The sequence below is a fragment of the Mirounga angustirostris genome, unplaced genomic scaffold, assembly GCF_029215605.1.
Source record: "Mirounga angustirostris isolate CCGP_5_RB_7025 unplaced genomic scaffold, mMirAng1.0.hap1 SCAF_3, whole genome shotgun sequence".
Lineage (NCBI taxonomy): Eukaryota > Metazoa > Chordata > Mammalia > Carnivora > Phocidae > Mirounga > Mirounga angustirostris.
The window spans coordinates 144,816,770-144,840,410 of record NW_026991711.1 but is presented as its reverse complement, the minus strand read 5'-3'; the positions used below and the strand labels follow the sequence as shown (position 1 = coordinate 144,840,410).

The following is a 23,641-nucleotide window of genomic DNA, read 5'->3' as shown; positions in this document are numbered from 1 at the left end:
ACTGACTGTCCATGCACGCAGGCTTTCTCCCACATACCCATTCTTTGCAGCCTCAGAGACCTTTCTAGAATAAAATCTGAGCATGTGAGCCCTTCTGTTTGCTGGTTCCTAATCATAATTCCTTAAAAATATTTATAGTACCCCCCAACATAGTGCCTGCTTGATCTCCACCCCCACGTGATGCCATTCCTTGCTGCATCATACTGGACTCCTTTCAGTTCCTTGAACCTTGAATGCCCTGCCCTACTTCTGATGTTTTCGCCCTTTGTCTTGAATGGTTGGTCTTCCCTGCTTTTTTTTTTTTTTCCAAGTTTCTCTAAACTTTTTTCTCCATTAAGCCTATTGACTGGGTTATGTGCTCTTACTATGTGCTTCTAAAGTATCCTGTATTTCTGCTAGCACAAACTCCATCACATTTCATTGTGAATCATCACATGTTGCACACTACAGGGCCTGTGGTAGATGAGCAATAACTAACTGTTAAATGAGTAAAATTTGGGTACTATGCTGAAAAGTATGAGTATCACCATGGGGCAGAATGGTGAGATTTCTGAAAATCATATCATAATTGGAAAGCTAAATGTAACTGAAAATTTTAGAGAAGAGAGAACTGAGGGCAAAGGAGTTGTCTGTCTCCAAACATATGAAGGGTTCTCAGTTGGAATAGGTATTACACTTTTTCTGAGATCTTTTAGAAGGACATACCAAGATCAACAGTTGAAAGATTCAAGAAAGATATTTCAACTAGATGTAAGGCAGAATTTTCTAACAATTAGAGCTATCCAGTCATAACCATGATGCTTCAAAAAGAGCTAAACTGTTCATCACTGAAATGGTCAAGTACAATCTGACTAATCATCAGTTGGAATTCCTAGAGAAAGTAATCCTGCATACAGTTGAGACCAAAATAGAACCAGTACTGTGGCTTTTACCAGTTTTACTGAATGCTTCCTTTGCTTGTCAAAATTAATGAAACAGGATGTTTTAGTGGAAGGTAGGGTGGCTATTGAGCATTACTTTTTTTCAGTGATTATTTACACTTACGTCAAGTCCAAATGGTAAGGTTCATTTTCACACACACACACACACAGGCAATTCGAAAAACATCATAGAGGTTATCATAGAGTTTATTAGGTTGGAGATGCCACGAGACTGAGTTAATGTCCATCTGTAATTGAATGTGGGAAACGTGAATTTAAGCCACTACCAAACTGTACTCTACTTAGCAGTATTTTTCTAGCTCTGAGCTGCTAGAAGACATATTTCTGATAAATATTTCTAGAAATGAGTAAAATGAAATATAGCTGAGCATATTAAAAATTGCAACTATTTGGTAAAATGAAGTCATGGTAAGGGCATTCTAAGTAGGACAAAATTTCCATTCAAAGATTTCAGGTGGAAATGGTTAGAGGACAACTAACCTGTCTGACCAGTGATGCAGGTTCAAGCCCAGGAATAAAGTTCGAGTTGGAGAATTTGGGTTGATCCAGACTGTCAAGGATCTTGGATATTAGGCTAAGGAATCTAAGTATTATTCCATAAGGAACAGAAAGTGAGCAAAGGTAATGAAACACAGGAATACTACTTGGAAAAGATCAGGCAAGAATATGTAGAGTAGGTCTCAAATATAGTGCAAATTACATATGCCTTATCACAGTAGTTTAAAATTTTGACAATTCAGGTGTTCTTTTATAATTCCAACCATGTTGATAACAGTTGATCCTTGAACAATGTGGAAGTTAGGGATGCCAAATGCTCATGCAGTTGAAAACCTGTGTTTAACTTTTGACTCCCCCAAAACTTAATTACTCATAGCCTACTGTTGACTTGGAAGCCTCAGAGACAACATAACATGTAACCATGATGCTTAACTTCTGTTAAACAATTTATGTCTTTCTTCTTTCCTGAATTTTTACTTTTCCAAACTGTCCCCTGTGACAGTTGATCTCCATATTTAAATGACTTCTAATTGAATTCAGTGTATCACAAAGCTGACTGACTTGTAGTTCACTTTCTACAGAGGCCATTTCCATGACAATGACAGGAGTCTGTGAAATCTTACACACTGTGCATGTGGTCAGTGAATTATAAGTATTTGGCTTTGTGCATGCACCTGTGACTACTTTGCAGTTGAGTGGAGATGCTGTTGTGTACTTATAAAATACGGCATTTTCAAGCATTACTGATTTTATTGTAGCTTTTTATCATTATGTATTATTTTCAGCTGTGGGTGCTAAAAATACAGCTGTATATAGGTATTCTCAAAGTCATTTTCTGTTAAAAGGTCCTCATTTGGAAAATGCAGTATAAGCAAATCTTATAATAAAATAAGCTAGAGACAAGAAAATGTTACTAAGAAGACCTTCAAGAAGAGAAAATACATTTAGAGTACTGTACTGTATTAAAAAAAATTCAATATAAAATACTGTAAAAAAAATCCATGTATTATAATCGGACCCAAATAATTCAAACTCATGTTGTTCAAGGGTCAACCATAGTTGTCATGTTTTTAACCACCACCACCCTTCACCGAAGGAAGCTCCTTGCTATTTGCTTGGCTTCTGGGAGAAAATACAGACCAACCCTGTCCCAACAGGATGATTGACGGCAGTTTTGGGGTTTTGTTTTTATTTTTGTTTTCACCAAAACTCTGCATGGAATAGTTCTACAAGTTACAGAAGAAGAAATTGAGAATTACAATGTACAGATATTTGGGAAAAACTTACAAACACATCTTTTTTCGTATATGCTTCCTACTACCAAATGTTTGGTGACAATTAGTATGGATGCTACTGTATTTGTAATTTGGATTTGGAGTGCTTAAAGCATGTAAATCAGTGCAGATAATGAGGATATTAATGAACAATCTTAAATGCCAGTAATTTTATTTTTCAGTTTTGAAATAATCCACTCAGTGTTTTCTTAGTCATTTTTTTCATCAAAACATTAAACTAAAGCTATTAATAAAAAATAAAATCTGAGTATTCTGTTCTTACTCATTCTAAATCTTATTACATAATTACATTATTGATAAAATATAAATTTGATGACTTATGTATAAATTATGTTTTAAGTTGTTTTTATTTTTGTTTTATCTTATTTCAATTTGCATATATTCATTTGTCTGTAAAATTTGGAGCAGGAAATTATATTCCATTTCTTCTTAATTTATGTCAAAGTTTCAGGTTTCTTTTACATCTAAGAAAGCTGTGTTCTCATAGGAGCTTGATGCTAAAGCTTTTCAGATATTTTACTGAGGTGAAATGTAGGCCTATAGCTCTAAAGACAATGAGAGGAATTCTGTGTTCTAGCTGCTGCACAGAAAAACTTAATATTAAAAGGGGAAAAAAAATCTCAATAGAAAGTGGATTGTGGTATGTCTGGAAAAATTGCCAAAAAGAATGTCAAGTTAAGTTAGAAATAAGGAAATGGAGCTGATGCCTGCAATGAACTCATTTTTATGTATTATACTAGCAGTATATCCATAATGATAGACATGTTAATAAGTACCCAGATAACAGAAATACATAGAATACAATCTTATCTGACTCAGAAAATAATAAAGCAGCTGGAATGTTGTAATGTGAAGCTATGTATAGATATGCTTGTAAATAATTCACTGGGGCCAAAGTAAATTGTTTCAGTGGTTTCCTTGTGTAAAAAGTGAGGGAAAGGAAGAATAAGGTACAAGGTCCACTCTAAAATTATTTTTCTTGCAGTCATTAAGTTCCACTTACACAGAAATCTTACATGCAAGCCAGTCAAATGGATATTTTAGATAAAATGGTGTCATTTTCAATGCTTTTGATAAGTAATGAACTGTTTGATTTTCAGTATTGACTACAGGTTGCTAACTACTCTCTGGTAGCTTATCGTTGAAAAAAGCAGATAGTTTAAGGGGAATTGCTAGGTAAGATGTTTATTTCACAATTCAAAGGAAATGAAAAGAAAACCTACCCCCTAATTATGGACCCACATGCTAGTTAACATAGAAGGAAAGTATATAGTCTTTCAGTGGGATAGATTACTCCTATTTAATGGTATTGAATTGAACTCTTGAACTCCCATACTCTTGTAAGAAAGCAGCCAAACTGATTATATATTCAGTTTTCCACCATCACCATTTTACTAACATTTTAAAATCTGTTTCAGTAATTTAAAGACAGCAAAAGAATAAAACTGGTCATTAGACAAAACATACTCAGGCTTTAAATTGTCCTATAAAACATAAGAAGTCCCCAAATTATTATTATGCAAAAATATCTATGTATCTGCAGTCACTAGTTGCCTGTGGTGCTTAATTCAGAGCATTTCTATATGAAAATAATGAAACAACCAGCTCAAGTCTTCTACAACTAAAATTTACTTTCTCAGATCCTCAGAACCTGATTTTGCAGCCCTGCTACCCAGAAAAGACTTAACTAAAGTCTGTTAACACATGGAAGGCCTTGTGACCCAATCTTTCTTTTTCTGACTCACATTAAAACCTATTACTTCTCTGAGAAACAAACTGAGGGTTCTAGAGGGTAGGCGGTTGGGGGGATGGGTTAGCCTGGTGATGTGTATTAAAGAGGGCACATACAGCATGGAGCACTGGGTGTTATACACAAACAATGAATCATGGAACACTACATCAAAAACTAATGATGTAATGTATGGTGATTAACATAACATAATTTAAAAAAAAAAGAAAGAAAAAAAAACTATTACTTCTATAATCCATTCCTTCAGGGCAATACTAGGTGACAAAGGCATCGACAATCATTTAGAGCAAATGGATCCACTCACTGAGTTGCTATTTCTACTGGAGTAAAGCCTTCCAGCTAGAGTGGTCAATGAAGACTTCATGGAGGAAGGGGGATTTGATCTTAGTCTAGGAAGATAAGAAAAACTACAGTAGGTAGGAACGGAGGATGGCATCCCAGTATGTGTACAAATCAGTCATGTTCAGAGTCAACTAGAATCCAAATGTAAATGTTAGCCTTCCAACTAATGTTTTGAATCAAGACAATGGTTTTTTAAATAAGTGTAGACATAAAGGTAGGCAAACAGAAACATGAATAAAAAACAGCATCTAACTCTAAGAATGGAATAATGGATGAGATTTATTTTTCTGTTTGGTTATTTTTTTGCTTATATAATAAAAAAAAATCTAGTATTAGTAACTCTAAGGTCCTCTTATCTAATAAATTATCAAAGAAAATAAAAAGAAAAAGATGTAGAATTGCCATTCTAGAATGAACTCACTTACATTGGGATAGAAAGAAGTACATTCTGGTATTACATCAAACAGAATCTCACTTGAGGGTGCCTGGATGGCTCAGTTAAGTGTCCAACTCTGGATTTTGGCTCAGGTCATGATCTTAGGGTCAGAAGATTGAGCCCTGTATTGGCCTCTGCACTTAGAGGGGAGTCTGCTTGAGATTCTCTCCCACTGCCCTTCACCCTGCTAGCACTCTCTGTCTCTCTCTCTCTCTCTCTAAAATAAATATAAACAAGCAAACAAACAGAATCTCACTTGGCCAAGCTACAATGAGGAACTTGCTTATTTTAAGTGTGCTTTCTTGCTTCCATGAGGAAGACAGAAATAAAATAACAAGAGTATAATTTTGCTTATTTGTAGAAAGAATGTTATTAATGTAGTGGAAAGTGCTTTGACCTTGGGTAGATAAGCTATGTTTAAATTTCAGACTACTAACTTACTAGCTTCTTTGACCTTGAGCAGCTCACCTATCACCTTCCTTTTGTAAAATGAAGGTTATAATATTTATCTCACAGAGTTGTTGAGCATAAATATTATAGGTAAAAATTATGTTTTCAAACTATAAAATTACCAAAAGGAAGATACATTACTATTAACCACTTTAAATTTGCCTTTGAGGTTTATTTATTTACTTACTTTAGGGAGAGAGAGAGAGAGAGAACATGAGCAAGGGGAGCCTGAGCCAGGTGATCCTACCACCCCCAGACCATAACTCGAGCCAAACCAAGAGTCGGCTGCCCAACTGATCACGCCACCCAGGCACCCCTGCCTTTAAGTTTATATGGTTTTTAAAATTATATGTAGCTTTGAGGTATGCTTTTGTCTTTTATGTCCTAAATATACTTTAGAATATATTTGCATATGTTTCTTATACTGTAAGTGTCCATATAAACAGTATAGCTAGTTTTTGCCTTGATTCCAGTGACAGCTGTGAACCATAGAACTAGCATATGAAATTATCTTTGGTCATCTCCAAGATCTTAAGCAAAAAGGTGCCCTTCATTGGCTGACTAAAGCAGGAATTCTGGGCTATTCACCAAGTCAAATGACCTGTGGCAGAATTTTGAGATGAGCCATTTTAGCTTAGTCATTCATGACATTTTACTTCACTGAAATGTGATGGTGAGTGGGTCTTTGGCATTATTTCTTGAAAACCTTTTAATCATTAGGGGCAAGTGGGCAGTGCTTAGGATCCATGAAGGGAAAGTGGATAATCCTTAGAGTACTTTGGAAAGCAAATCCAGCCTGAGTCTGTCCTGCTTGATCTGAAATTCCTGCACATATGGAAAAGTTATTTTCAGTAGGAAGGTACCTATGGCAAATGAGCAAGTTTCCTGTATTCAGTTTTAGAGCCCTCAGCCAAAAATAAAGGAGGCAATAGAAAAGAAATTATAAAGCAGTAATATTAACCATAATCTAACACAATTATTTTCATTTTTCTCTTTCTTTCCTTTAACTAAATCTCAACTTTAGTACAGTTATCAACAATTTAGATAATATAGATTAATAGACAATGGAGGAAATAACTGACTTATTTAAAGCAAGAAATAGGAATGATGTGAGGATTATGATTAAATATATGAGCTCCTCATGAGAAGACCTCATGTGCCTTATCATAGCTAATTAAGAGCTTGGACAGGTAAATTATAGGATATAAATTACAGCTTTTCACATATCAATTATGAAAAAGTAAAGTTGCCCTAGTCAATCACCAATTATATAATTAAGTCTGCCAAAGTCTCTCACACAAGCCAGAGTGGAGAAAAAACAAATCTACCATCAATAGTGTTGCTAGCATACATTATCTCACTTGATTCCAGCAGCACAACCAGTGTTGGAGTTACCATGATCTGTACTTCATGGAATTGGAAACTAAGACAGCAATTCCCAGTCATGCCATGTTCACTGATACTAACTTTAGGGCTCAACTGTATACAAACCACCTCCCAGTTTTAAAGTCATGGAAAAGCAGTTTGGAGGTTACTGCTTCTACTACTACTGATTTTGGAATAAAGCAATAAATGTCCCAGAAGAAAGAGGGAGGAAGAGAGGGAGGAAACAAATTTTCTAGCTTTTCTTATTTTACACAGCACTTTTTCCTCAGCATTATTGCCAAGGTCAAACTGTAATTGTATTCTAACCAGACTTGTCAATATATCCCCCTCTGATGATGCAGATTTTGGCAATTTATTTCACAAATTAGCATTGTTAGGCACTATAATTGTCACTATATCAAATTACTCCGAGTGATACAAAGTCGTTGAGTTAAATTCAAACATAATCTTCTACCCACAACACAAGGAAGACTCACAGATTTGGATGTAACGTTTTCTAGCATGTGCCGGGGGCCGCTGAAATACTGGGGAAGACCTGAGGGGGACAGGGTATGGAGAAGACAGTGACAGCAAACAGACTGGGAATGGGAGATGAATTCCCAGGTTTCAACTACTTTGCAGCTGGGACATTTGCTTCAGGACATTCCTCTCTCTACCTCAGGCTTTCACAGGTTCCTTCTGATCTCCAGGTATATTGCTTTTCTAGTGTCAGGGACAATGTGTTACATCTAGTAAAGTACTTGCAGTATAGAAGGTAGAGTATAGTAACAGTAACAACTTTGAAAGGTGCAACTTTAGGTCCCATGGAAACTTACCACTTGGGTGCACCCATTCCTCACAGTGTTTTTTCTTTCTTTCTTTCATAGTGGTTTTGTCTATTTGTTTCATCTGAAAGATTTGAATGGAGTTTGCATCCTCCATCACAATGTCCCACACAGAGCCTAGGTACTCATCATCTGTGTCTCCTGACTGATGCCTTGGGGCATTTCAGTTTAATCCCCTGGTAAATTCTGCTACCAGATTGTGTCTGGAATTGCTGGAACAGTGTCACATCACTACTTGGTTGAACTCAAGGGTAGAAAATGGTGGGAGAAGAGGAAAAAACGTCCCAAAGCTTGAAGCTTGTTCTGGAGCTATTCTAAAATAAAGAAACATGGAAATAACTCCTCTCGATTCATTACAGAACTTGACTAGATTTTTTATTAGAGGTTGTCAAGTACCACTAATTTACTGTTTGTCTTAAATATGGCTATGAACTAGAAACAATTAGAAAAAGCTGTTTGTAACTTTTTCAATCTTAAATTTGAAACTGAATGTGCCCTTAAACTCTCCGTAACAATCGACAATGGTGTGGTACTTGTATATTATTCTGAAGACACAAAAATGCACATCTTCTTATTCAAAGGACTCAGAATAGCTTCTAATGAATATATTTTATATTTAGTGAAATATAGTAATGTTAAAAAAAGAAACCTGCATTTCAGAGCCACTTGAATCCAGCTTTCTCACTTAATGGGCCTGGGAGGATAAGCCACTTTCCTGGCATAAACTTTACAGGCAGTAAGCAGCCATCTGAAATCTATACCCAGACCTGAGTGATTCCAGTGTCTCTACTCCTAAGTGCCATGTGCCTGCCACCCCAAAATAATAGTTGCCATTTATCAAGTACCTAGTCTTTGTACTGTACTTTATAGTACTATAATTGAATTCCCCAAAATGTAGACATTTCTATACTGAATTGAAATATATTTTATATTTTTGCCACATGCTGTTGATTCTACTCTCAATATACATGTATCAAATTATAAATGTCTCAAGTAGGTTTCTCCATGAGGGCAGAGATAGTGACTTATCTGCTTTATCTCCTAGAGCAGCTAACACTGTGTCCTAATTAGAGTAAGTACCCAAAAAGTTTGATGGATTGCCATTGGTTTGAGAATCTTTTTTTTTTTTATCCATTTAAATTTAATAGCTCATGGGCATCTAACATCTACTCAACTCGATGCTCAGTCTACTAGTTTGAGTAGCTATATCTATTATACTAGTTTGGAATAAATAGTAAAATTTTAGTTCTGACCCAATCCTTAAAACTTAAAGCCCTAAGATCAAAATAAGTCACACAGATGCTTTATAGATTAATGAACATGTGAAATAAGTTCCTCTATGTCTTGGCCAGAATTAATCTTACCATGGTCTGAGCAGTTGGGATTTCTGTCATTTACAGTTGTATCCTGGTTCATGTAGACATATTATTCTCCACTATCTAAACCACATGTTCCTAGAGGATTTAGAATAAGGACTCAAAACATATTTTTGAATTGTATTGAATATATAAACCAAGAAATAGCTTTAAGAGTTGGAAGTGAGAAGACAGTATTGGAATAAAAATGCCAGACAATGATGAAACTAGTCAGAGAAAATTTTTGAGATTTAAGTGAGTTTCATGCTGCAATTTAAATAAGAGAAATTGGTGGAAAAGATGGAGACTGATTTACACAAATGAGCCTGTCTAGACTAAGCTTTAAGATCTGGCAAAAGAACTAAAAGAAGGAAACAAAAAAAGAAAGCTTAGCTAAAATATGGCACAGGGATAGTGTATGGAAGGAAGTGAAAACAAATGGAGTGGAAATAAATGTGAGCAATCACATGAATGTTTGATAGATATCTCTAAAAGATTTTTATACTTAATAATCACATACTATTAGAATATGGATTTCATTTTTGGTCAAATACAAATCTGCTACAAAGATCTCTATTGCCTTTTGTAACTTTAAAGACATCAGTAGCTTGCCTTTTTTTTTTTTTTAAGATTTTTTTATTGGGGCACCTGGGTGGTTTGGTCAGTTAAGCGTCTGCCTTCCGCTTGGGTCCTGATCCCAGGGTCCTGGGATTGAGTCCTGCATCGGGCTCCCTGCTCTATGGGGAATCTGCTTCTCCTTCTCCGTCTCCCTCTGCAGCTCCCTCTGCTTCTGCTGTCTCACACACTCTCTCTCAAATAAATAAAAATATTTTTTAAAATAAATAAATAAAAATAAAGATTTTATTTATTTGAGAGAGAGAGAGTAAGCGGCAGGGGGAGGAGCAGAGGGAGAGGGACAAGCAGACTCCATACTGAGCCCAACACAGGTCTCAGTCCCACAACCCTGAGATCATGACCTGAGCTGAAATCAAGAGTTGGAAGCTTAACTGACTGAACCACTCAGGCACCCCAGTAGCTTGCTTTTTTTTAAAGAAAATTCTAAAGGACTCCTATTTCATGGAAATTTTATTTGTAAGGAAGACACGCTTACAAATATCACAGTATAAGACACATAACAATTCCGTGATTGTGTATTCTTATCCTGATGAATTAGGAGATAGGATACATCTTCTCTCTTATCAAGAACCCCCATCTCTTGAGGACACTGACACTATCTGACACCATAGCCAGAATTGGAAAGGACCTGGGTCATCTTCTGATAAATGTAAGTTTTAGGAGAACACCGCGTTTCTCAGCATGGGTATAATGATGCAGGGGGTCGCATGTCTTCAGGATCTACTTGGTTGCAGGCACTGTGCTAAGCATTTTCTCACACCTCAATATCCCCCTTACAAAAGGAGGAAACTGAGCCTATAGAGGTTAACTACACACTTAGTACTGGCAAAGCTGAAATTCAAACACACGTATTACTCCAAAGCCAGTGCTCTACCTGCTACCAATACTGTCTCTTCACATCATGCAAAAGTACCTCCGAGTTATTTTCACCTGCAATATCCCCCCACAAGTAGGCAAACAGAGAACAAGAAAAATGAAGTGAATTGACCCCTACTGTCATTCTGTCATATTTCACTAAGGTATTTCTAATTAAAATCAACACAAAAATAAGCAGTATATATTATTATTCAAAATGAGCAAAAGTAGTAATTTTGCTGAAATGAAGTAGAAATAAAACTATTTCATAGTTTTATGATTTGCCCTTTCATTTTTTCATTCATTTAATTTGAAGATTATGCTAGTTCCTTTGAATACTTACAGTATAGCAAACCTTGGCATTACTAAGAACTGGAACCTCGTCTTTGGCTCACAGTTAACATTCTGACTGAATGGGCTACTTGGCTGCCCAGATTGAGTATTTATGGGAAAATAAGTCAATCAATTGTGCAGTACATGAATCTCTGAAAGTCACTGCGTCACTTGTCTTTAAATTATTCAGCATGGTTTGGCATTCAATAACTCATAGAAATAAATGCTGAGGAGAAGAAAAAGGCTTTTCTAAAAATTCCTTAGAAATTAATACCAGTTAACTCCTAAGTAATCTTCAAATATTGGACTTTTCTTTGTTTTATATTGCCATTAATAGTGAAAAGGCAAAATAAATGCTGAATAATCAGCAAGGATTGTGGATCATAATGAATTACAACAACAGTTCCACAGAAGATAAGAAAACTGAGAATGAACCAAAACTGTATGGACTGTGAGTCCCTTATAGCTTTTTTTTGAGTACATTTGATTGGAGGTCCTTGGAGGTGACAGGCACCTCAGGTGTAGGGTTGATGATTTTCCTACCTATCCTTAAGTTCCAGGAAAATCCTCAGTGTGATTCTTGGAGCTTGCACTCAAGGTGCCCATTGCCTTTTGACTACAAATCATTCATTTGGTAAAACAGAAGATCTCCATGATAAGAGATTATGTGCATATGAATGTCCTAACACTGGAAATAAATCTCCACTTTAACTTTGTTGACCCTGCAAAACCTCCCTATCATCAGAAATTCCTGGAGCCCCTCTATTTTGAACAACTCAATCTCAGTCCAGCAATGTTCTCTAGCTATCATCCAATGTCTCAGGGTTATCAATCCAGAGCTTTAGTTAACTTAGTGTCAGAGTCCTAAAGTGCAAGCCCCATTTAGAAAGTCATATGCTACATCCAGAATGGACTGTGGCTTCTTTTTCAGTCTGTGGCGTCAAACAGCCCAATTAATTGGGAGACCCAATTCTCTCTACTGACTAGACTTACTATCTTACTATCTCAAGGTTGAACAGAGATAAGTGTGATATTTAATTCCTGTGTCTCATATTAATTAATTTTTAGGATCCTCACCTATTTGAGAAAATGCTTTGTTTTTATTCCTCATTTCTAAAAATGTTTAAAGCCAAAAGTGTCAGAGAGAAAGTCGATCTCCCCCAAATTCGGCTGTGATAGGAAGTTCAATAAATGGCCCCAGAAAACTATTTTACTTTGTATTTCTGGTCCCACTTTTTAGATGTACAGTAAACTTTTAAATGGCGCCCAAACTCTTGGGTACTTACCCAAACCTTCACTAAGCTCCAGGCCTCTTAAAGTTCACTCATGCATGATAGACATCAGGTCCATTAAATTTAATTGTAACCATATTGTCTCTACTTAAAGTAAGTGGAAGACAATGAATGCCACAAACTTTACTATTCAGAAGACCTAGGTTAGCTTTTTACTGAAAGACCATGTCCAGCTCTGGGTTCCAAAGGCCAAGAGAAAAGGAAAATTTGGATAGAGTTCATTAAGGCCCTTATAGGGACTAGGAGTATTCAATTTAGAAAAGAAAATAATAAAGAAAAATAATAAAGAATAGTAATAAAGAAAAATAATAAAGAAAATAATAAAGAATTATTTTTTGTATTTAAATAAAATAAACTTTTATTGAAGAGCGTAAATGAGTTATTTTAGAATAAAGTGCGGATATCACCCAAGTTTGATAAAACTATTTTCTAACATCTAAAATTATTGGATCTAGAATTGAAGAGTAGGGGTAATTATGGATTCTTCTTTGAGATATATGAAGTGGAGCAAGTCTCAGGGACTTGGGTTGATTTTTTATCTTTCACAAAAATGTGTGGTTAAATTAGGTATTTTCTGAAGTTCTTTCCAATTCTAGATTTCTAATACTGGTAGCCAAATATACAGTCTTCTCATAAGTCTACTTAAAGACAAATAATGTTTAAATCTAGAAATTTGATGAAGTAAATTGCAAAAGTTGGCATTGCCATTTATTTCTAAATAGAGAGGATTTGTATGTATTTCTCTAAATAAAAATACAGAAACCAAAGCAGTTAGCTCCAGATTATGCAAGAGTAAAAGCGAACAGCACACAGTATAAGAATAGACAATACGGTATAGCCTCAGAGAGCTCATCATCAATAGGCCCTTAATCAGAAGATGAATTGAAAATACAGAAAAATAAGCAGTTTGCTACAAGGTCACTTAGACTGGTAGCCCCAGAAAATATTTGAAAAAGTTGAAATTAGGGGCATCTAGGTGGCTCAGTCATTAAGCATCTGCCTTCGGCTCAGGTCATGGTCCCAGGGTCCTGGGATCGAGCCCCGCATCGGGCTCCCTGCTCAGTGAGGAGTCTGCTTCTCCCTCTCCCTCTGCTGCTCCCCCTGCTTGTGCTCTCTCTCCCTCTCTGTCTCTGTGTCAAATAAATAAAATCTTAAAAAAAAAAGAAAAAAAGTTAAAATTTGTCTTTGGTCCTTTTCTAACTTTACATGTCAGGCTTCAAGTCTCTTTTTACTGCCATCTGGCTCTTTAGAGTCATTCCTAGAAGCAAACACATTGTTTCTGCTCTCTCCACCATAAAGACACACCCATTGCTATTAAATTTTGGGGGGCATGATGACTTCAATTCAAAATTTTTAGTTCTGCTTCCCATTGTTTTAAGTTATGGTTGTTAACCTATGCCCAAGGGTGATATATCCTAAACAGGTTGTGTATCTGTTTCCATAGTGCTTCTGCTGCTGAGAATTCTGGGCCATTGGATGGAAAAGGACTGAGAGCACATTTTGCTGCCCTGAAATCCTACCAATCAAATGCCTGCCTCATCTATATGTTTAGACCAGCATAGATCAACTAGCAAGCAGTCTGGATGTACATGTTAACATCTTTCTATTCTGTTTCCCCTCTATCAAATACAAACAATGCATGTTTTTCTGAAACTAAAAGCAAATCAGTCTTTCAAATACTTCTATAACTGACTATTTCTGCAAACTCCAGGAAAGGTTAGAGGGAAGCTATGTTTAATTCATTTAACAGTGATTATAAGATACCTGTCTCATTAAATGAATTGGGAGGGTTTGTTAATTATGTCTCTATAATGGAAAATTTAATTTTCTTTGCTACATTAATTGGAAATAAGGAAAGATTTTCAGGGATTTGAATTTTAAGTAGCATTAATGATAGGTGATTCCAAGAACACTCAGTTATTTTCTGGGAAATTTCAGTAAAATTGAAGAGTTTTTTTAGTTTACCAGGATTTAGAGCTGTACACAATTGTTATTTGTTAAAGAATATATCGCTTTTTAGGGCTCGAAGAAACAATTGCTTAAATAAGGTCATTTAACACTTGAAGTTTTTGTTGTTGCTGTTACTTTGTTTTGTTTTGTAGAGAATGTTCAGGTAATATTTGGAAAAAAATTTTGGGTCAGTCAGAAATATTAAGTACAGATGAGATTATGAAAATTCTGTTCCTATGTTAACTTTTAAATATCACATGCAAAGGTTGTATTCCAGAACACATCAGCTAATGACACCTAACATTTGCTGCACTTTACAACTTTTAAGGGTGTTCACATTAATTCTTTCAATCATTGCAACAACCTTGTGAAGTAGAAAGGATGGACATTATCTCTACATTATAGATGAGAAAATAAAGCTTGGAGATGTTGTCCCTTACCCAACCAAGACCACATCGATAGTGAAGATTAGTATCTAGGTTTCATTTGGTTCAGTATGGTGTTTGTTCTTTTGTTGCTGTTTATTTGGTTTGTTTGGTTGGTTCTTATATTTATTTCTCCAGTAATCATGGTTATAGATCATTTTTACTAGGGAAGCTATGTAGTGTTTGGCTTTTTTGCTGCAGGAACCCAATGTTAGTCCAGAAATCTCTGGTTGTCATACACATTACTATGCACAGGCAAGGGCTAATCAGTCCCTTTTAAACTATTCTAGTTTCCAAAAAGAGGCTAAAGATGCAGGGAGATGACATTACTAAAATGACACAGTTCTGTGTGAGATGCTATTTGCATCTAAGTTCTTTCCAGTGGTGATTAAAAACAGAGAAGTATGGAGTCAATAAGGGAAATAGAACAATGCCATCTAGTGATTAGGAGGTCTGGTAAGAAAAGGATTTCTAGAGAAAATCTAAATTGGATTCACAGGGACACTTAAGTATAATTCCTAATCTACTAAATTTAGTGATCTAGACAAAAGATTTATTTAAGGTTCAGATTTGCTTGTCAGTAGGACCTGAAAGTCTAATCCCATTTACAGAGAATTCACTATGTAATGCAAACTGAAATTTGCAGGGCCAGCATCATGCAGTAGAAAATGCAAGGGCTTTAGAATCAGACTTATCTGAGTTTGTCTGTATAATCTGTCACTTACAGTGGAGTAACTTCCACAAAAATTACTTCACCACTCTGATACTTATTTCCCTCATCTATAAATGGCACATATTTGGCTTTCAAAAAACATTAGTTACTATTTTGGGGGGCTTGAATGAGAGCCACAAGGGTCATTTACATAGCTCCACTATGTTCAAACAGTAATAATACCTGTAGCAGGACACTTAGAAATCAAGTTGGGCAGGGTGCCTGGGTGGCTCAGTTGGTTAAGCGACTGCCTTCGGCTCAGGTCATGATCCTGGAGTCCCGGGATCGAGTCCCGCATCGGGCTCCCTGCTCGGCAGGAGCCTGCTTCTCCCTCTGACCCTCCCCCCTCTCATGTGCTCTCTCATTCTCTCTCTCAAATAAATAAATAAAATCTTAAAAAAAAAAAAAAAAAAGAAATCAAGTTGGGCAACACCTTATAAGGTTGGCTTGGGGGAGGTAAATTCTAGGACATTGTAGAAAAGTTGCTGCTGTGAGCAAAGACAGTGATGGAAAATTGCTGTAAAATGACTTCCAATCTGAGAAGATTTTATTTTTCTATTTATTTATTTATTTATTTATTTATTTATTTATTTTTAGAGAAGGGGGCAGAGAGGGGCAGAGGGAGAAGAAGAGAGAGAATATTAAGCAGGCTCCACACCTAGCATGAAGCCCGCCACACGGCTCCATCTCACGACCCTGAGACCATGACCTGAGCCAAAATCAGAGTCGGATGCTTAACCAACTGAGCCACCTAGGCGTCCCAGAAGATTTTAGTTTTATGTTTATTTGTAAATTGTAAGTGCATACCATTTGCACTTCTTACTAAACCAAAATAAGTTAACATTTATTGAGATAATACATTTGAAAATGATTTTCAAATGCTATAGCACTTTAAAGAAATAGAAATAGAAACAAACCCTATTTTCATCAGGAATAAATTTGCTTTGGTTTCCCATCAGCTGAACACCTTCCTGGATTTAGACTCAATGATGAATATTCTATTAGAATTTTACTTTCTTATGTATGCTTCTGTAATTAGAAAGGAATTTGAAAAAAAAAAATCAAAGACTATTTTGCCTTGGTATTCTTAAAACAGATTATTCACTACAGCCTGTACTTAGACTTATTATGTTTCTGTTATTCAAACTCCTTTTGTCCACCCATATTGTTTAGACCTATAAAAAACCCAACACCAAGTCCTGCCTGTGTGCAAATTAATGCCATGACCTTTGCTGTCTTACTTGTATTTCTAGAAGCAGCACTTAAATGTGAGATAAAAATCACCTCCATTCAATAAGTAAATAATGTTTGTATATTGCAGATCACAGTCATTTATCAGGAATAAGGCAGCTTTACTTCTTACAGGAAATGGAAAGTAAAACCACAACAAATGGATGCAACCCTTCAGAATGACTCTCAAATGGGCAGTACTGAAAATTGATCTGATTACTTGTCAATTGCATTATTCAGACATGACATCAGCAACAAAGCTGTGGCCAGTGCTAGCTCATTGCCCACCCCATGACAAGCTTTCATAAATAAAAAACCTACTCTATAGAGATATAAGCATCTCTTAGACTGTAATTTGAGGTTCGGAACCTAATTCAACAACTTTCCACCATGCTCATTAATAAGCACTAAACCGGTCTCTATACAAACAGGAAACCATTTTGTAGCGTATCATCACCAATGTGTCATTCTAGAGGAAAAGCAGACTGTTGACTGAGTTTCTATATTTCTGATGTTGTTTATGATCCATTTTTATAGACTAGTTTGTTAGATTAGGACTGACTGAAATCCTAAATTGAAACCTTTTGGCAATGACATACTCTCTGATGTTCTTCAAACAATTCTGTTCTGTTCTATCAATGCAAAGACATCATCCTTCTTTACCTGGGGGATTATGTTCATTGAGAATCACAAGCGATGCTGGTGTAGGTCTTCTTTTTCTGATCTGTGAACAACAAAGGCCCAGCTAAGGTCAGTGAGAGTCAGACGCTGCCCCAGGTTACTCTACAGCTTGCAGAACTGTTCCATCCTCATCTTTTCCCAACATAAAAAAGCAAATTTCTGGAGAGCACACAGTAGGTGCTCACTATTTTGAATTTTGGAAAGCCAGAGAGTAGAACTTTCAGGTATTAGTATCACCTTCTTTGACCAAAAAAGCTACCTTTCCACAGAAAAGAAATAGTTGTGTATAATCAAATGATGCCACTGAAATAATATGCAGCATAGGGACAAGGATGACTTGCTAGTTTTAATGGCTCTCTTGGAGGCCCATAATGATGATGCTTTCAAGATCCATTATCCTTATTTCTAAACAGGTTAAGAGAAGCTCAGAAAACTTAAAACTTCTAGCAGGTTAAATTTAACAGCCTGAGTTCTTAATTTCAATTAATATTATAAGGTTGTCTTATTTTCTAGTAACATATTTAGGACAAATAAAGAATGAGTATGGATTTTAGGAAAGTAATTCATTTAAAACTAATAGGTTTGATGTGGGGTTTTTTTTCTTATTTTAAGAGTTACAGGAGCATATTATGATTAGACTTTCTAAAGTGTTCTTGATTTCTTAAATATATAGGTAAATTCTTAAAATATATGTCTGTAGGATAGAGGATAAAATTTACCAATGACATTTTGTCTAGGACAGAACCAATGTTCCATTCAATATAGATATATGAAGTTCAAGGTTATATTTATCTGGCCTGAGTCTGGGAGGATCTATTTCAGATTATCAAAACATCCTAGAAAGTTATGAGTCTCAGATTCAGTAAGTATTTTTAAGACTTTGTGTAAAATATTTGGAAAAGGATTCAATGATAATTGAGGTTGTAAGAAATTAATGAATTAGATTGATGACCCCATAAATTTTTTCTGCTTTTGCCTCCCCACTGTTGTAATTTTACCACAAATGGTCTTTTAAGGGGTTTCATTGCATCAGGAGTCTAAATAAATCTGAATATGAAAGGTGATACAGATGTAAACCAATTTTACATGAAAGAGAGAGACAGAAATAGAGATATATAGGTATATTAGACATAGAAAAGGAATCCAGGAAATGTTTAATACTCTTTTAATATCTGAATAAAATGTCTTTTAAATTATACATAACACCTACAAATCCTATCTATCATATATTACACATACTTATAATTACTGCTTTGAATATATGATGAAAAACATTAAAAAAATATTAACCCTATAATCTGAAATTATTTCAAAGTTTAATGCTTTCATTGTTAAATGAATCTTTTTTATTTTATAAATAATGAAATAAAAGGTTGCTAATTCTGAGAATTGTTTAAGGTTTCTCTAAATGTTGAACTTGCTAATTTAGTAAGCAAAAGCAAACAGATTTTTTGATCCAAATCTGAATCACTAATATAACCATTTTTTTTCTCTAACGGGTGCAATTTTTTATCACATGAAATGCTACATTTTAGTCAATAGGTCACCCAATGCAACTCAAATACAAGTGCCATATGGAAACCAACTTATTTCTTATTCACATATCCTGGGAAGTCACCAAGTTAGGCAAATTCAAGAGGTAGAGAAGCTTTCAATTAATAAGAATGTATGTCCGTATTACTTTATATACAGGAACTGGTCCCCACCCAATTCCACCTACCTGCTCTGCTGCTTCAGGTGCAATCTGACTCTGGAATAAAGGCACAGCAAATTGTATCTTTTTGGGACTGTTGGGCTCCATGATAATGACGAGAATTAGTCAGAGACTGGAAGGGCTCAGAAAGACTAACCCCAGGTGGTGTCTGGGATGTGTTTCCTCAGGCACACTCCACCCAGCCACACAGGGCACTTCGTAATAAATAGCTGTAATTCCAGAGCGAGCAAGTGAAGATGCCGAGGTCTGAGTAAATCCCTTCTTCAACTCCACAGTGATGCCTGGCTTGTCTGTTCCCCCACCAATCTCTTAGAACGTCTCAGCACAATACAGAAAGAAACAATAAGCTAATTGTGTGCTTCTTCACTAATACACATGCCAGGCATTCACTCAGCAGCTAATTGAAAATGCAATGCTTGCCTTGAAGGACCCACTGCCCTGGGATTTGAAAGAAAGGCTCTATCCACTGTACATTACTAACCGGCTGCTCAAAAGTGCAATGTAAGCTCCCTCTGAGTATTGCAGGGATGGGCCATTCATTATTGATGAACATAAAGCAGGAAGTTTTTAGAGTTGGGGGCAGGGTTTGGGTATGAAATAATTTCATTTCTCTTGTAGCAACTTGTAAGTCAGACACCTTTGCCATTTCACATTCAGGCACCAAATTGATGAATGGCCGCAGAAGGTAAGCCACAACCAATAATATCAGCTATATTTCTGCTGCGAGATCTAGTTAGGTAAGACTGACCATGGGAAGCAGAGCATCTGTGGTGTAGTAATATGGACACCGCTGCCCCGGACTGAGCAGATTTTAGTTCAAGTTGCATCTCTACCATTAACAAGCTCTGTGTCCTCAAGCAAATCTCAGACTGTGTCTAGGCCCCCATACCTTCATCAGAAAAACAATGGGAGATTGGACTCGGTGACCTTTAAGCTGTTCTGTTCCAGCATTCTATAATTGTAGTTCACAGTTTTCATTAGAGTGGAAAGTATTGGACAGCTAAATTTAGCAAACAGCTTGAAAGTCACTGCTGCTGTAATGACCTCTATTTCATTTCCTGGTGGAGCCAGTTATATCCTCTGATTTGGAAGAATACAGAAGTGACTAGAAAACATTAGTGAAACTTAATGATATCCAACATTGTGGCTTATTGTCAATAGTAGGGATATACATACAGTAAAGGACTTAGAAAAAAAAAAAAAAAGCATAAAAGGGGTTATCTCCAGAATGCTGGAGGATGATGGTCATATTGGCTAGTGGTGAAGGTAGAGGGAGAGAGTGACCTGGTCTCCACATCGGTTAAAATCTAAGGGGAGGCAACAGCAGAGCTAAAATGGCCTTCCTGTATTCAGATCCTTTTGTGAAGGAAGCCTGAAAATGAAGCTGTTTAATGGGAGAAAGAACTTGAGTGCTCTACTTTCTTATTTGAAAGACTTTATTTGAAGAATACTAGGTTTTTGATACATTTTTGGATTTATAGAATATATTTAGGTACTGAATATTATTCCAGGTATTTACAAATGAGGTTTTCTTTCTTTTGTTTAAATTCTGAGTCCGTACCAGGAATCCATCTTAATGATTTAAGTATGCAATGTTCTGTTGAAAGAATATGGAAAGTAATATGCATTACTCAAGTAGTTTTCTATACCCACTAGGGGAAAAAACAAATGAAGATGTGGATGTGGATGTGAAAACACTTTCAGCTGGAGAATAGTGCTGACGAGCAAGACATCTTGAGATGTGCTCATCCTTGTAGTGTTGAAGGGAAACTTATAAATTACATTTTGCGTAACAGTTTACAAAAGTCCCAGCATGAATCCTGAATCAATATCATTAATGTAATTTTTCTGAATATTTCTTCAAATTATACAAAAGGAAAACAAGACAGCATTTCTAGTGAGTGATCAATCCAAAATTTCGCTTAGTGTAGTAATTTAGAGCATGCACTTGGCAGCCTTGAGTTCAAACCCTGACTCTTCTACTTGCTTACTTTATCAGTTGGCAGTAAGAGAACTTTATTCTTGTGAGGTTTAGATGAATTAATTCTTTATGAGTTCATTATAAAGCCAGTACATGATAACTACTCAGTAAAAGATAACTATTATTTTTCTTTCAATTAGACTTTTCAAAAGGCCTAAACATATACATTTTTAATATGAATTACTAGGAAACCCTTCCTGTTTGGAATAATTTGATACCGGTTAGAACATGGGTTGATAAATTGCAATTCCAGTGCACGTTATGGTATAAATAGCAACAAAATCATTCTCATTTACTAATTGCCCTATTTTGAATAGTTTGACCAGAATAGTATAAAAGAACTATCTAGACCCATTAAATTTCTTCTTCACCAGATCAACTCCTGTGCATCGTTCAGACTCAGCTGAGTTTTGTGCCCTCTAGGTAGATTATATAGATTTACTTCTCTCTGTGGAGGGTTTAGACTCACCTTTTCTGTGCTCCCAAAGCACCCAGCATACTTCTACCTAGTATAATAACTACCCGTTTGTCTTTTCTGTTTTGCAATGTCACTCATTCACATAGGGCGTATTTATTGAATAGGTAGTACATCTACTCCATGCCAGGCCTTTTGCTACGGCACTGGAAGAGAAATTGTGTTAGAAGATGTTTGAGGTCTTTTCCAAGCTAAATTTTATTCCGAGAATCACTTAAAATGCAACTTAAATGTGAAATTATCAAAAATTTTAATGAGCTTACATGAGCAGTATAGTTATACTAAATTCAGATGTACATTTTTTCTCCCCATTAGAGATAATAGTAATAGCTAACATTTATATATCACTCACCATGTGCCCAGTGCTGTTTTAAGTGCTTTATCTGCATTAATTTATTTAATATTCATAATAACCCCTTGAGGTAAATACTAATGCTATCCTCATTTTTTAATTTACAATGAAGAAACAGAACCAAAGAATTTAGGTAATTTGCCCAAGGTTACCCAGCTAATATGTGGCAGAAACAGGATTCAAATGCTCATGATATTGCCTAGAGCCTGGGCTTTAATCAGATGGCTAATAGCACATAAGGGCCTACAGAGAAGTTGGTGGAAGGCACAGAACCTACAATGGTTAGATGTTCTAACCATTCAAGTTCCATGGTAAAAGATCTTAAGATGAAGTGGCATATGAATAAAGGAAAGAAAGTAGCAGATTATAGGATACTAGTAACCAAGAAGATTTTACATTTCAAATTAGATATCAGAATAAAATGGAGACTCTAGAGCTGAGTGTTAAGTCACCAAGCTGACTTGAAAGAAGACAATTTTACTTTTTTTTTTAAAGTAATGGGTTCTATCATTAAAGATTTAAAATGCCTCTAGAATAAGCAATAACTATAGTCTCTCTTCAAGGTAAGTGATACTGTGAATAAAGAAGGTAGTACATTAAGAGAAGAGTCCATTAGGCCTTCCTGATTTTCTTTATAATATCTGACCCTATTTCCACAGCTCTTCAAGACTCCCCTATAGGCCACACTTTAACCCACAGCCAGCCTTTCTATGGCCTCCCCTACCTTCCCAGGAAGCTTTCCTGCCCTCCCTCCTTTTATCCAAATTGGATTCATCCTCTAATCCCACTTCTTAGTAAGTTACCCTCAGATTCTCCAGATAAAATGCATTGCTCTTTTTGTTCCTCTCCTGGTATTTAATTATATGTAGTTTTATGTTATTCTATAACAATGTGTTATGTGTTCCTTCAGGCTTCCTTCCTAGACTGGAAATCCTTTTCTATCCTATCCTAAATATATACAGAACAAGCATAACGTTGGCCATCTAATCTTACCAAATAATTCCATTTAGGCATCACCTATCTGATATTGTCAGGAAATAAGGTTTTTCAGTATATTGAATATCATGAGGTATTATTTTGTTTAACATTTGGTTAGCTCGTTGAATATCACCAAAATAAAAGCAAATATTTATTAAACATGTTTATAAATATGTAGGATTACATTAAATGCTGAAAATACCATAATGAACAAAAGCAGACAACATATGATAGTGTCTAGATACATATCTGTTGAAAAGATTTCTAATCCTAATACAGTGGTTTTCAACTGCATGTTTTCAACATTCTGATGATGGCAGACATATTTGAGATGCATTCCCTTTTATGTCTCCTCCTTTAGTTCTAGCTATAACTTCATTTCTTTCATTAAGGAAAGCCTATCATAATGCAAGCAAGAATGACATTATAATTGGGATTATGTAGAATAATCTCGGTTATTTTTAATGCAAATAGTTGGAGAATTCCAAAACTTCCAATATTAATATTAGCAAATTACTAGTAAAGCACCAATACCTAATTGGGACAAAGAAGTGTATCTGTAAAATGTGGTCAAATACCACTAATATAAATGAAGTGGGCCACTAGCTCCCAGTACCTATTTAAATTAAATTTCTCCCAGGGAAATCATTAATCATATGAATTCCTTCATAACATCTTCTAATTTCATCCATTTTATTTTATTTTTTATTTTTTTTTAAGATTTTATTTATTGAGTGGGAGAGAGCAAGC

The 23,641-nt window shown here is 35.7% G+C and overlaps 1 protein-coding gene and 1 pseudogene across 1 annotated transcript in view; both read right to left on the bottom strand.

Moving 5' to 3' along the window:
* LOC123838394 (mitochondrial-processing peptidase subunit alpha-like) overlaps positions 1-9,338 on the bottom strand; it is a 43,244-nt pseudogene extending 33,906 nt beyond the window's left edge.
* Positions 1-19,473, bottom strand: part of PPP1R1C (protein phosphatase 1 regulatory inhibitor subunit 1C) — a 57,641-nt gene extending 38,168 nt beyond the window's left edge. Inside the window, exons 1-2 of the mRNA XM_045868408.2 lie at positions 19,112-19,473; positions 17,374-17,434 (exon numbers count right to left, since the gene is read on the bottom strand). Coding sequence (XP_045724364.2) covers positions 17,374-17,434; positions 19,112-19,192 — 142 coding nt within the window. The 5' untranslated portion in view covers positions 19,193-19,473. The remainder of the gene's footprint in view (positions 1-17,373; positions 17,435-19,111) is intronic.
* Positions 19,474-23,641: the final 4,168 nt, after the last annotated feature.